This window comes from Rhinoderma darwinii, chromosome 6 (genome assembly GCF_050947455.1).
Source record: "Rhinoderma darwinii isolate aRhiDar2 chromosome 6, aRhiDar2.hap1, whole genome shotgun sequence".
NCBI lineage: Eukaryota > Metazoa > Chordata > Amphibia > Anura > Rhinodermatidae > Rhinoderma > Rhinoderma darwinii.
Genome location: NC_134692.1, coordinates 116,161,297 through 116,175,257, shown reverse-complemented (window position 1 = coordinate 116,175,257; position 13,961 = coordinate 116,161,297). Strand labels below are relative to the sequence as shown.

The 13,961-nt window shown below is 39.0% G+C and overlaps 1 protein-coding gene across 2 annotated transcripts in view; it reads left to right on the top strand.

Moving 5' to 3' along the window:
• The window catches only part of MYH11 (myosin heavy chain 11), a 90,229-nt gene extending 76,475 nt beyond the window's left edge, over positions 1 to 13,754 (top strand). The window contains exons 27-42 of one of the 2 annotated variants that reach the window (XM_075830158.1): positions 547 to 691; positions 776 to 982; positions 1,103 to 1,207; positions 1,400 to 1,552; positions 1,815 to 2,063; positions 2,148 to 2,360; positions 2,507 to 2,719; positions 2,896 to 3,057; positions 4,003 to 4,131; positions 4,230 to 4,318; positions 4,635 to 4,758; positions 4,836 to 5,044; positions 5,995 to 6,103; positions 6,454 to 6,626; positions 10,499 to 10,531; positions 12,758 to 12,842. In XM_075830158.1, the coding sequence (XP_075686273.1) occupies positions 547 to 691; positions 776 to 982; positions 1,103 to 1,207; positions 1,400 to 1,552; positions 1,815 to 2,063; positions 2,148 to 2,360; positions 2,507 to 2,719; positions 2,896 to 3,057; positions 4,003 to 4,131; positions 4,230 to 4,318; positions 4,635 to 4,758; positions 4,836 to 5,044; positions 5,995 to 6,103; positions 6,454 to 6,626; positions 10,499 to 10,523 (2,305 nt within the window). In that variant the 3' untranslated portion in view covers positions 10,524 to 10,531; positions 12,758 to 12,842. Of the gene's footprint in view, positions 1 to 546; positions 692 to 775; positions 983 to 1,102; positions 1,208 to 1,399; positions 1,553 to 1,814; positions 2,064 to 2,147; positions 2,361 to 2,506; positions 2,720 to 2,895; positions 3,058 to 4,002; positions 4,132 to 4,229; positions 4,319 to 4,634; positions 4,759 to 4,835; positions 5,045 to 5,994; positions 6,104 to 6,453; positions 6,627 to 10,498; positions 10,532 to 12,757 lie in introns of both variants that reach the window. The other variant, XM_075830157.1, reaches the window with a different exon arrangement.
• Positions 13,755 to 13,961: the final 207 nt, after the last annotated feature.

Sequence of the window (13,961 nt, the reverse complement as noted above, 5' to 3'; positions counted from 1 at the left end):
TGACTGACTCCCCCCATGCTTATTTCCTATGCAACTGGGTTCTGCTGTGCTTAAAGGAACAATGGAAGATGTGGGACACCTGTTTTCTTAATAGGTGGGATCCCAATCATGGGATCCTCACCTACCAGAAACTTAGGGCATATCCTAGGAAGGTCTGTTGTTAGAATACTCATTTAAGGAGTTCTGTAACTGAATAGGCAGCATTGGGCCCTCACTAGCCATGGGTTTTTGGGCATTGCCCTAATGCCCGAATGGTAGGTATGCCAATAGCAACAATTTGTTTTTCATTTCCAGTAATAATTGGTGGTAAAGAGAGTTTTGTCATTTTTTAAATACATAGAAATGTGCCGATAGAATAATCTACAAAATAAAGATACATTTCATGTAAGCCCTTGTGGAATCCTCAGTGTCTGTCTAATGTGGTGACAATGTAAATGGTCTGTTTTGGTTGACTAATATCTATAATTGTAGTTTACATGATGATTAGTTGCAGTCTTATAGCATGTCGAGTGTATCATTCTCCATAATGTACCCACTTCATCACAGAGCAAAGAGAGAACAGGAGGTAACAGTATTGAAGAGGGCATTGGAAGAGGAGACAAGAACACATGAAGCCCAGGTCCAAGAGATGAGACAGAAACACACTCAAGCTTTTGAAGAAATAACAGAACAACTGGAACAAGTAAAAAGGGTAAGAATTCTTCATTATCAGTGTCAAATTGAAAATGATATATTAGTAAAGCACTCAATAATGTCATATATTTCCATCATTCAGGTTAAAATCAACTTGGAAAAGAGCAAACAAGGTTTGGAGAAGGACAACTCAGAGCTCACAGTAGAGATCAGATCATTAAATCAGGCCAAGCAAGATGTAGAGCACAAGAAGAAGAAGCTGGAAGTTCAGTTGCAAGAGCTGCAGTCTAAATATACTGATGGAGAACGGGCTAGAAACGAGCTGACAGAAAAATGCCACAGAGTACAGGTATGGAAAATTATCATCAGATAAACAACATGTCAGTGATTTTTACTCTGGACACCAGTCTTCTCAGCTACTGTTGCTTTTTTGGCTACTTTATAGAGTTTACTTTACTTATATATGTAGGTGGAACTGGAAACTGTCACTGTCCTACTCAGTGAAGCAGAGACAAAAACCATCAAACTTTCCAAAGATGTTGCAAGTTTGTCATCACAGCTCCAGGACAGTCAGGCAAGTGATTTAATTTTTAATGTATCAGGTGAAATGAACAAAAAATTATTTTGTGATATATATATATATATATATATATATACACACACATATATACACATATATACGTATATACTGTACATATATTTCTATATATACATATATATACATATAAAATATATAATATATATATTAACAGACTTGATTTTGTAGGATTCACTGCAAGAAGAGACTCGTCAGAAGTTGAATGTGGCCACCAAACTCCGTCAAGTAGAGGATGAGAAGAACAGCCTCCAGGAACAACTAGACGAGGAGGCAGAAGCTAAGCAGAACCTTGAACGCCACATCTCCACACTGAATATCCAGGTAATTGGTCTGTTATGAGGCTATAATTCATGTATAAGGCTCTAGGATATACTATGTATAGTACATCCTGAGTTTATTCAAAAATAAGCAGCAGCATGGAGGATTTGATTGTGTTGGACAACTGGATAGTTAAAACAAGAGTATGAGGCATATGGACTTAATGTACTAATGTAATGCCATAAACAAGGTTTAGGTGATATACCATTACCCATAATCTTAAAGGAGTATAACGAATGTAATTTACTTGTTCTACATATTTCAGCTCTCAGACTCTAAGAGGAAACTGCAAGAATTTACTGCCACAATAGAATCAATGGAAGAAGGCAAGAAAAAATTCCAGAGAGATATTGAGTCCACGACGCAACAATTTGAGGAGAAAGCTGCTGCTTTTGACAAACTGGAAAAGACCAAGACTCGTCTACAGCAGGAGCTTGATGACTTAGTAGTTGACTTGGAAAATCAGCGCCAACTTGTGTCCAACTTGGAAAAGAAACAGAAGAAGTTTGACCAGGTTTGTCACAATCCATCAAATTGAGAATTATATTTTATAATATTTTCATGGAGAGGTGGCTGACTATTCACGTTATGTTGGCAGATGTTGGCAGAGGAGAAAAACATATCGTCCAAATATGCAGATGAGAGAGACAGAGCTGAGGCAGAAGCCAGAGAGAAAGAAACCAAAGCGTTATCACTTGCCAGATCTCTTGAAGAAGCCTTACAATCCAAGGAAGAACTTGAGAGAGTCAACAAACTTCTGAAGGCTGAGATGGAAGACTTGGTCAGCTCCAAGGATGATGTAGGCAAGAATGTAAGTAACCATAGTTTGCTGCATGAAAATGGACCTCGGAACCTGATTGACCAGTATTTGATAAAAATAAAAAACCTGAAATATTGTCACATTATCCTAAGCCGTAAATTACATATTTGTGAAATACTTTTGTTTTCTCTTCTAAGGTCCATGATTTGGAGAAATCCAAGCGAACCCTTGAACAACAAGTTGAAGAGATGAAGACACAGCTGGAGGAATTGGAAGATGAGCTTCAAGCAACAGAAGATGCCAAACTTAGACTTGAAGTCAATATGCAGGCCCTTAAAGCACAATTTGAAAGAGATTTACAAGCTAGAGATGAGCAGAATGAGGAGAAGAGGAGGCAACTGGTCAAACAGGTAATGAGAAATAATGAAACAAGGCAATAATCCCTATCACCATCAAATACACAAACTATGGATACAATTATATGAAGTCAAGTATAAGGAATGTACAGATTATGGATACAATGGACATAATATAGTGATATATTTTTGGTGCAGTCTGAAGTGAATTTTTATGTTCACTTTCTAAGGTTCATGAGTACGAAACAGAACTGGAAGATGAACGGAAACAGAGGACATTGGCAGGCGCAGCCAAGAAGAAATTAGAAGTTGACCTCAAGGACTTGGAAGGACAAGTTGACTTTGCTAACAAGGGTCGGGATGAAGCTATCAAACAACTGAGAAAACTCCAGGTTAGTATAATTTAAAAGAACATAACTGACAGACAAGAAATATATGGAATTATGTTATGTTGTTAACTTACAGAAAGGTTCTTCTTGGTATCCATGTAATACAAATATAATGTCAGAGGTCTGCGGATGTCAGCATTAATGCTCTATGTCTTACTACCTATGACATTATCAGGGTTTCAGTAATTTCTGGACAACTGAGCTAAAAATCAGACAGCAGTAAAATTTTTACGGACACATTACAAAATCAAGAGCTAGTGATAACTGATGTACCCCTATCATTCCTGTATATAACACCTATCATTCCCGTATATACCAGTCAGTCATCATCCCTGTATATAACCGCCTTTACCCCTATATATAACCCCCATTATCCCTGTATATAACCGCCATCATCCCTGTATATAACCCCCATTATCCCTGTATATTACTCCATCAACCCTGTATATTATTACCCCCATCTCTGTATATTATTACCCCCATCATCCGCTGGGCACTGTCCTTTGCCGTGGCATTCTTTCATAGAGGTAAATGGAGTGGGCATAGAGGAGGAAATGAAGAGTAAATGGGGCAGTGTTTGAGGACGCTGTGGACCAATAGGATGCCTAACAGTCAGAATCTGAAAATACGCAGAGGCAGAGTGCAGTCTTAGCAGTGGTGGGGGTTGAGTCCGGTGGTCCGCCGCTCTCTACTCCTACCACCACTAAGACCGCGCTCTGCCTTCTAGTGTTGCGGCGTCACTTTCTTGTTTGCACTACGGATATAAATTTGGCGCATGCGCAATGCAAACTTTCAGGGAAAAAAATTACTATGGACGGTGTTTTTTTCTGCTGGACACTACGGACGGCAGAAAAAAACACCCGGTTTTAGCGGACTGTCCATGAATTTATGGATGGTTGGCAACCCTGGTTAATATACATATTAAAAATCGACATATATACATTTCAGGCTCAGATGAAAGACTTCCAGAGAGATCTTGATGATGCTCGTGCTGCCCGAGAGGAGATCTTCGCTACTGCTAGAGAGAATGAGAAGAGAGCCAAGAACTTCGAAGCCGAACTCATCCAACTACAAGAGGTAACAGATGAGATTATTTCTTTGAAAGAAAATAAAACAGCAAAGGGAAGACATTAGAAATAGTCGCAGAACTTCATAGATTATGTTTACTCCTGTAGGATTTGGCTGCTGCCGAGAGGGCGAAAAAACAAGCGGAGCTGGAGAAAGAGGAACTCGCAGAAGAACTTGCAGGAAGTTCATCAGGAAAGTAAGTGGAAGCCATCAAGAGGCAAAAATAACCCAGTAATCTCTGAAATACTTAGCCTTAATGCTTTCTAATGTATATTACCTTAGTGTTTGCACTATACCAGTGGTCTGCCATCTGTGGCTCTCCAGCTGTTGTGAAACCACAACTTCCAGTTCGGCCGGATAACCTTTGCCTGTCAAGGCAACCTGGGAGTTGTTATAGTCTTATAGCATCTGGAAAGCCACGGTTTCCAGACTACTGATCTATACTCTATACATTCACCATAATATAATGTGTATCACAATAATTTACAGCTTTATGAATTTCATGCCAATAGATCCGCCCTTCAGGATGATAAACGTCGTCTGGAAGCCAGAATCTCGCAACTTGAGGAGGAGTTGGAGGAGGAACAGGGCAACATGGAGGGCATGAGTGATAGAATGAGAAAAGCAGTGCAGCAGGTAGGTATCAGGATGATGGCTTACATCATATCATAGTGGGAATAGCTGTAATACACGATGTCCATCTTTGCTTTCAGGCGGAACAACTCAACAATGAACTGGCGGCTGAGCGCAGCACTGCACAGAAGAATGAGAGTGCACGCCAGCAGCTGGAGAGGCAGAACAAAGAACTTAAGAGCAAACTGCAAGAAATGGAGGGCACCGTCAAGTCCAAATTCAAGTCCAACATCTCTGCATTGGAAGCTAAGATCTCTCAGCTTGAGGAACAGTTAGAACAGGAGGCCAGGTATGCAGAGTATAAAACATCTTTGGTTTGGTCTGCAATCGTTTTTATTGAAAACTTTTTACAATATCAAAAGATACAGAGGTACAAAATCCAACAAACTGTAACATACAGCATAGTCGCCTACTCAATGTCATGACAAATATGCAGAGAAACATAAGTGAGAGAAAGAAAAAAACGCACAAAAAAACATTTAACTTATAAGACATCCAATCCCCCTACAACTCCGTCTTTACCCTCCTCCTCCTGAAACTGTCTGAGTAATCCAACCCTGGCTGCCAAACTTTAAGGATCAGATATTCCCAAAAATCATACAATGTAAATGATCATTAATCATCATCAAATTTAGTTTGGTTTTATATAAAACATCTTTGAAGGATAGTTTTAGTCCATCTTAGACACAATGGGTGATTTACTAAGCAAAATGCGACAGAATTTTGGCACAAGTTGTGCCAAAAAAAGTGTTGCCAAACTTCTTATGTGTTTTAGACACTTTTCTGTATTCAGCACTTTTTTTATCAATTTACTAATAATTTACACTATCTCAGTTGTGGATACTTTTGATGTCACCTTCCTAGAAAGTTTTTAAAAGTGTATAGAAAAAGGGGCGTAGGGAAGAGGTAATTGTAAAATGCACCAGATTTGTTAACGGTGTGTGTAATTTTTTGGTGCAAAATATTGATTTTAAGTACGCCAGCCATGAGGTGGCGTAAGGAAGAGAAAAGTGTCTAACATGTCTAGAAAAATTTGCCAAATTTATCAGACATCGTGCGCAATTGTGATACATTTGGTGCAAGATTTGACTTGTCTACATTTGTGTTTCAAAAATGATCAATTCATTTCAAGTTCATTTCACAACATCACCACCTAGTGGGCTGCAGCGGTAACAGCAGCCTCTGACATCGAATCAGTGTCATGCACGTTTACCATGGTTATTTTTTTACAAATTACAGAGACAAACAGACATCAGTAAAAACATTAAAACAGAAAGACAAAAAGCTTAAGGAAGCTCTTCTGCAAGTTGAAGATGAAAGAAAGCAGGCCGAGCAGTACAAGGACCAGGTAAACTTTTTTCAATGTAATTATAAAACTAACCAATATTAGATTGGATATGAATAACATTAGACTATGCGCTCAACATTTAGCATTTATTCTAAGTCCCCTAAATAGCAGTTTCCCAACCAGGCTAGAAGAACTATAGACCCTTCCCTGTCTCATAGTAAGGGCACAATCTCTAGTACAGAGTTGTGATTGTCACTATTACACCTATATCTGGAGGGACCCATGCTGCAGTCCCTCCATGCCACAGTTTACCATCTAATCCACCATATATATCTACCTTCAGTATGAATGTCATATATAGGGGAAATATATTCAGAATGCATTTCTGTATTAATTCCTTCCTATTATAGGCTGACAAGGGAAGTGTAAAACAGAAGCAATTGAAACGACAGCTGGAGGAGGCTGAGGAAGAAACACAACGTATCAACGCAACCCGCAGGAAATTACAGAGAGAGCTGGATGAAGCCACTGAGAGTAATGATGTATTGACCAGAGAGCTCAGTGGACTTAAGAGCAAACTCAGGTAAGGTCATTGTATGTGTTCATATCCATTGTAACCAAGCCCACAAACATGTATGGAAAGTGGATTCTCTAGAAACTTGGTACTGGATATATCAATCAATATCTCTATACGAAACAGATGAAAATGAGTTAAGCAAAAGGAGCCCACGCCATTGTGTAATATATAGGTTTTAAAGGTGCAGTATAGAAATGCTGTACTCACATGGGGTAAAAATCCTCAGTTGTTGGACCTGGGATCGTCCTCCCCGTCTGTGGTCTGTAAATAGTCCTCCAGAAGTCCTGTGATATCACAGGTCGTGCTGGTGAAGTCATCGTATAGATCAGTAAGTCTGTGAAAAAGTAACATACCAGGCCTCGGTATTGGGTCAAAAGTAAAGAAATGTACATAGAAGTGTTGAGCTATAGCATAGCAGTAACACAACTTTAAGCCCAGAAGACAGCATATAGTACAATAAAAATAGAATTCATTACAAGTTTAACATATAGAAATAATGTGTACGAGAACCTTTGGTCCTTAAAGGGATTGTTCACTTTTAGCTCTTCTGCCCGAGCAACATACAGCAACTTTCTCCCATTTAGATATCTTTATTCCTCTATATTCCCCTCTTTCGTGCATCCTGACAGGTTAGTAGATTATTGGCATTATTGATAAAAAGGCTGAGGATAACCAATACCTTTAAGGACAAACTTCACAAATGCTAAAAGGTTCAGATTTTTCTCCAGGGATGAGGTTAAAATGTGTCCTTGTACCAAGCTACTGCTATGGTTGCAGGTTATGATCATTTAAAACCACTGACATTTATGACAAACTATGTGCATCTATTGGGTGCCCTTAAAAGGGTCCTTGGAGGGTTTGTCAGCTTTAGTCAAGGGTCCCAAAACAATGAGTTCACATGGGTAGCCCAATTCTAGTGATCAGCTGTAATTTGTGGGAGAACCTGGCATCAGGTTCTTAATTTCTCTACAGCACTTCTACAGGAGAATTAAAGCATTACACGCTCCCCATTGAAATCAATAGACTGTCTGTGTAAGGGTGGATTTAAACGCTGCAGAATTTGTTCCACAACTCCATGTACTTGCTGCAGAAACAACCCCATTCAGGTGAATAAAACTGATTTTCAGTCGCTGAAATTTCAGCAACAAAATCTGCCACGTGTGACTGCACGCTAATGCGGGATCATACTAGTAGCTCTAGGGTGAGACTCTTTGTAGTCACTTTCTGTTCTGGCTAATTGATGATGGTACAGAACCGGTACTCATCTTTTCCCATTAGGATTTTTTAAAATTAGTTTTCTAAAGAAGACAACCCGTTTAAGTAAATTAAGTCGTGGTCAGTACCTAGCAAACTAACAAATGGTCAATTACACGTCAGTATTAAGTTTCCAGATGAGGCGATGAAGCGTCATGACTCAGTATGTGTGAGTTGGGGGAAGAAAGAGACCATTTAGTTGTATCTAATTATGGACCTCTAGAGATGACTTAGTGTCTAATGACAGGTTCCTATTAATAATTTTTTAAGCATCACATTCATGACAACAGCGACCAAATGATGCAGATCCTTCTGTATGAATGTAGTTTAGTGACAGGTAAAAAGTGGTTCTTGAGATTCCGGAATTTATTACAGTGAAGATTTTTGCATTTGTTTCACAGCTTTAATTTTTGTAGCTTTAACTGGAGAATGAAAGCGGTCACATGGGAACTGTTAAAAACTTTTTGTCTGCAGTTATGCGTATAAACATGAAGAACTAGATTGATAAACATGGTAAAAATCAATCTCCTAAAGACATCTTGGGGTTCATACTTGGTGCTTCAACAATAACATGCCAACGGATTCATTTAGAGAAACATTTCTAGGAAAGTCAGTTGGCAACACACACAAGAAAATATTCCGTGGATATAGTTGTATGGCAAGAAAAATGGAAACTCACATTGGGATTATCCACCATCGTGGCACTGGAACTAAGTAAAACCCATCGAAAGGAGTACGTTAAAAAAAGTTTCTTTTTTCCCCATTTTGGAGCTATGCATACAGTATGAGCCTTTTATATTATTACCATTAGAGACCAGTGTAGTCTAAAACCCATAAGCATTTAGTATATTAAAAGGATTCAGTTTATTTTAATGTCTATCCCTTGATCTTGGTTATTATAATAAGCAAGCGCGTAGCTATATGGGGTGCCGACATAGCAGTCACACCAAGACCCTCATGCCTGAGGAGTCTCAAGGGACCCTCTGCCACATAAGAAGACACCAGTATTATAAATGGCACATGGTAGGTAGGTTGTAGATTTAGCACTGGGCCCCAGGAGCTTCAAATTACACCACTGGTAAGATGTGCCGTAAATGAGCTTTGACAGCTTCGTGTTCTCCCGTAGCTAAATGCTAATAGTATGTATATACATTAGATTTTATTTTTACATTACACAATCCCCATATTAGATGATCAAGCAGCGAAGTAATCCCTTATTAGAACACATTATCAGGGAAGTTGAGTGTGCCAGCGTCCTGTGCCAACGTCATCTAACATCTTGTCCTTTATATTACCTTGTATGGTAAAAGACAATAAGCTCGAGTGATATCATACAAAACATTAACATGCAACTACAAAGCTATTCTTCTGGTGTCACTTGTTCATTGGAATCATGAACACTGGAAACACCCACAACGTAAGTGTATGAAAAGATGGTTGGAAAGCTTTGAGGGCTTCTACGGGCTAGAGCACAATGGTTAATCAAATGCTATTATATAATATTCTCCTCAATACAGTCCTCAAATCCAAATAAATGGATAACCATTTGGGATAATATCATTTGGGTTTGAATATAGAATAGTTTGGTTAAGGCCAATGAAAATCTGAAGAATCACATTTTATTGGTTATCCTTGAAAATTGACCTTTTTGGGAGACCAGCATTTTTCTTCACTATGATAGTTCAATGTCAGATGTTTTAAATCAGTGGGGCTTTGGGAGCTAAGACCCCCATCAATTGCTGTAACGAAGTGGCAGAAGCCCTCATACAAACATTGTACCCCTCTGGCTCTAATCAGCTTTTTTCGGCTCTTGAGGGAGAAGCAGACTAAGGCTAGTTTACACAGGCTGGTTTATGTCCATAATAAGTGTCACCCTGCGCTTGTTAACAGGCCCTTTTACACGGGCTGATGCTTTTTGTATGCGGGTGAACAATCATTAATATGATCGTTCGGTTCCCATTATTGTCGGCAGCACATCCCCTGTTTACACGCCATGATGTGCTGCTGACAACAATGATTTTATAACCTGCAACAGCCGATGAACGAGGGTTTGATCCTTTGTCGGCTGATCGCTGCCCTGTTTACACAAGTTAATGATCGGAAACGAGCGCTCGTAAGAATGTTTGTTCAGCCCAATATTGGCCCGTGTAAATGGGCCTTTAGGATCTGTTCACATCTGTAGTTTTTGCCAAAGTAAATAGCGCACGCATGCAGCCCTTCCTTGTCCAGCATAACGTCAGACCCCATGACGGAAATCCAACGGAACCCACCTTTAGTCAGGTGGCGTGCTCCTCTCTGCTCAGTTTTCCCATAAGAGCAGGACAAACAAAAAAAAAAAAAGAAAAGCCAACTAGAGTCAAATGAGTACAACACTCGGTTGAACGATTTTGCCCCTTTGTAACAGCAATTGGTGGGGTCTCAGCACCCGGATCTCCCATGGTCAAAACTTCTGACACGGTCAGATTTTGAAAATTCCAGGTACATCTTTTGAAGGGTTCATATTACAAAAAAAAATGCAAAATACAGATCAAAGACAGAAAATACTATTCTTATGTTGACACATTTGATTTGAAGTTATCATTTTATGGTGTGCTGGTATAACAGCTGCAGACTTTCTATTTCAGAGGGACACAGGATACTACGCAATGACTAAGCAGGTACCAACGCCTTCAATTTTGCAGCTCCTCCTAGACGGGCGTATTTCTACCTTAATCTTTTTTTTTTTCTTTTTAAAGACACATTGAATGTCTCAAATTTTATCCAAGAGACCACATAAAGTACGTCTGGACTAAGAACAAAAAAAGATCTAAAAATAATTAAAATTATAAATATTAAAATTTATTTCGATTTGGCAGCATGAAACATGCAATGTGTCTTCAAATATCCACCCTTTTCCTGCAAAATCTGAAGGCTTGGACATCTATGTATGGATACAATCTAATACAGAAGAGAAGACTGATAAATTAAAAAACTAACGTTCTCCACCCATATGGACATATTGTAGACAGTATATTGCACCCAACTAACTTAACACACTTCAATCTCCCCATTGTCATGTGGAATGTGTCAGTCGTGCATGGTAATATTAGCACTATATGTCAGCATTAACTGTAATTTGATAGCAGAAATAAAAAACACTCTCGGAAAAAATATATTTTAGGGTACCGCTGATCCTCAATTACATGTTGACATTCCCTGGATTGTTATTTGGAAATTATAAGATATTTTCGTTGCACAATATTTTTTTTTACTTTTTAGGCAAACCAAAAAACTGGTCTCTAAAACATTTTATCTTAAAGCGCCATCACCCATTTTAAAATCTCAGAAAAGGAATTTTCTACTTCGGACAATCCCTTTTATTTAGAGGGTTCCCTGACGATAATCTGATCATAGGCTGACCCTCTGCTGGGACTCCCAGTATTAAACTGTACTGTGTGTGGGAACCTTGAAGCAAGTGTTGAACTTCCACACGGAAAACGAAGAATGACCCAGCTCCAACTGGTGGTGTGTCCTCCAGAGCGAGAGGTGCATTTCTCTTCTCCATTCTGGCTAAGAGATGAAGACCCTGGAGAATCCCCCCCCACCCACCCCTTAACTCAGAATTCCCTAATATAATATCTAAAAATGTGTTATATTTTTATTTATTTTTTTAAATTATCATCCTCATATATTGATATCTATATCAGCCACAACGATAGTACATCCTGCTAATACTGCATATTATTAACTGCATCGGAAGCAACTTTGCATGGTCAACGCAGTAACATGACTATTGTCAAAGACAAAATGCATGCAGAACATGAATTTAGGGACATGGCCGTAACTTACAGGACTAAATCGTTATAACTTAAAGTCACACAGTCAACAGTGCATTCAATTCCACACTAATCCACTTCTTCTTACAGGATAATCGCATATGATGTTTATGTATTGTATCTGTTTTCTTCTCTCTCTATCACAGATACTTATATTTAAAGGAGATGTCTACCATAAAAAAAAAATCGCTGACCAATTACTTGTGTAATTCACACTAATAATACATAAAGTGTTGTATGCATAAATGTAGCCATTAGTTGGCACTTTTTCTGCACCCGATAACTCCACCGCAAAGTATTGGATATTTCAAAGAGGGCTTCTCTTACGAAATAACAAGAGCGCCCTCCACCAAATCAGTTTTAATGATACACAATTCGGACTCTGAACGGAAATAGTCCTATTGAACCGATCCAGAGATTTTGGTCACTCACTTAAGGACCACTGACCCACCAAATGGGATTTAAAGGGGCATTCTGGTTTTAACATATACATGTTATTCCTTGTAATCAATTCTTCACGGTTTTCAAAATCTGTTTGCGGTCATTCAGTATGAGCCTTGCTTGCCTCCAGGGTAAAAAATACCTGTCCTGGTCATGTGATGATCACAAAGTTGCGATAGTAGAGATGTGTCTATTGAGCCGTGCGCCTGTGTCCATCACATGACCAGGACAGATCTTTTCCCCTGGAAGTAAACAATTAGGGTTCCTATTGAATGACAGCAAGCAGTAGTCTTGAAACCATGACAAAGTGATATAGAAAATATATTGAAAAAATTCATGACTTTTCATCGTACAAAGATGAAAATTTATTTGCTAAAACGGAAATACCCCTTTAAAACCCCTCCAAAAATACAAATCCGGTCATTTGTGTGGATTATATATATTTCAATTATCTCTGATATTTTTTTTCTTAAAATCCATGAACAAATTTGACATTCCTTTAAATATTTATGACAGCTGGTCACTAACTCATATGGTACATTTTCCATTTTCTAGCAGCAGAGAATAAAATAACCAGCTCATTTGCCAATATAATACGGGTTTAATAATTCTTCTTGCATGTGGCAGGCGGGGGAATGAACCAGCATCGTTTGCCGCACCAAGACGATCCACAGGAAACAGAAGAGCTATAGAAAACGCAGCTGACGGGTCTGAGGAAGATGCTGAACCACGAGATGCAGATTATAATGGAACAAAAGCAAGTGAATAATCCTACTCCTTATCACATCACGTGCCTTTGGACTGAATCACAACTTTATTTATCCCCTTCAATCCGTGAGATGCCTGTAAGTGTTCCAGGCTACTCTGGCAATGAAGCAAATTCTTTCTAATGCACGTGCACCAACATGGCGCCCAACTACTGCGGCACAGAAGCAATGCAGAAGGTCCAAACACTATTAAAATGAAGACATCTACTCTTTACACAGCAGCTGCCACAGTGCGGTCATGAGATGAGGACATGCCCTTAGGTGTCTAAGAGAACGAAGGTTCAGCCCCCTGGGGTGCACTTCTAGTAGTAAAGGGGAGCTGAACTTTTCCCTCACCCTTGGGCAAAGCTAACCTTGCAGACAATGGTTTGCACCACAGTATAGATTGGAAAGGCCGTAATACAGTGACGGTAACGTGCAGCTCATATGGACTGTTTGAAATTAAGCGATTTTACCCCCTTCATTCACTGGTTGACGCAAAGGAAGTGTTCTCTCTCGCTCAATTCTACATCCTCTTATGATCTAGTGTGCAACCTTTTGTTTATGCTCTCAAGATCTAGGTTTTTTTTTTTTTACTTTTCATGCACCAAGTGCCTTTCTGTTCACCAGTATTAAATATATTTGTTTTAAAATAAATTCAGATGTATTACACTGTTTACTTGTGCACCCTGATCGTGCTAATGCCACATCCACTCATACAATTATACAGCACAAGATTACATAGTAGCGACCTTCTGTATTAGTTGCTCATACTCTAGGGGTAGGATTATTGAGCGTTTCCTTGGTTTGAACAACAGCAGACTCTTAATCCACCCCGTTGTGTTACTAACGTCTATTTAAATGCAATAACTTTTGATTTGGCTTCTCTAATAAAATTCAGTTTTATTGCAAACTTCATGGGCTTTTCTATTTAGTGAAATAACATTAAACCTAACTTTTCATTCAGAATAAGCGATCATATGTGTGTACATGAGGAATAGCACTATTTCTGGCCATTACATGACTTGTATGTGCCATTATTCAGCAGATTTCCCCTCTGCGGGCTCGCTCTCTCATTCTCAGCT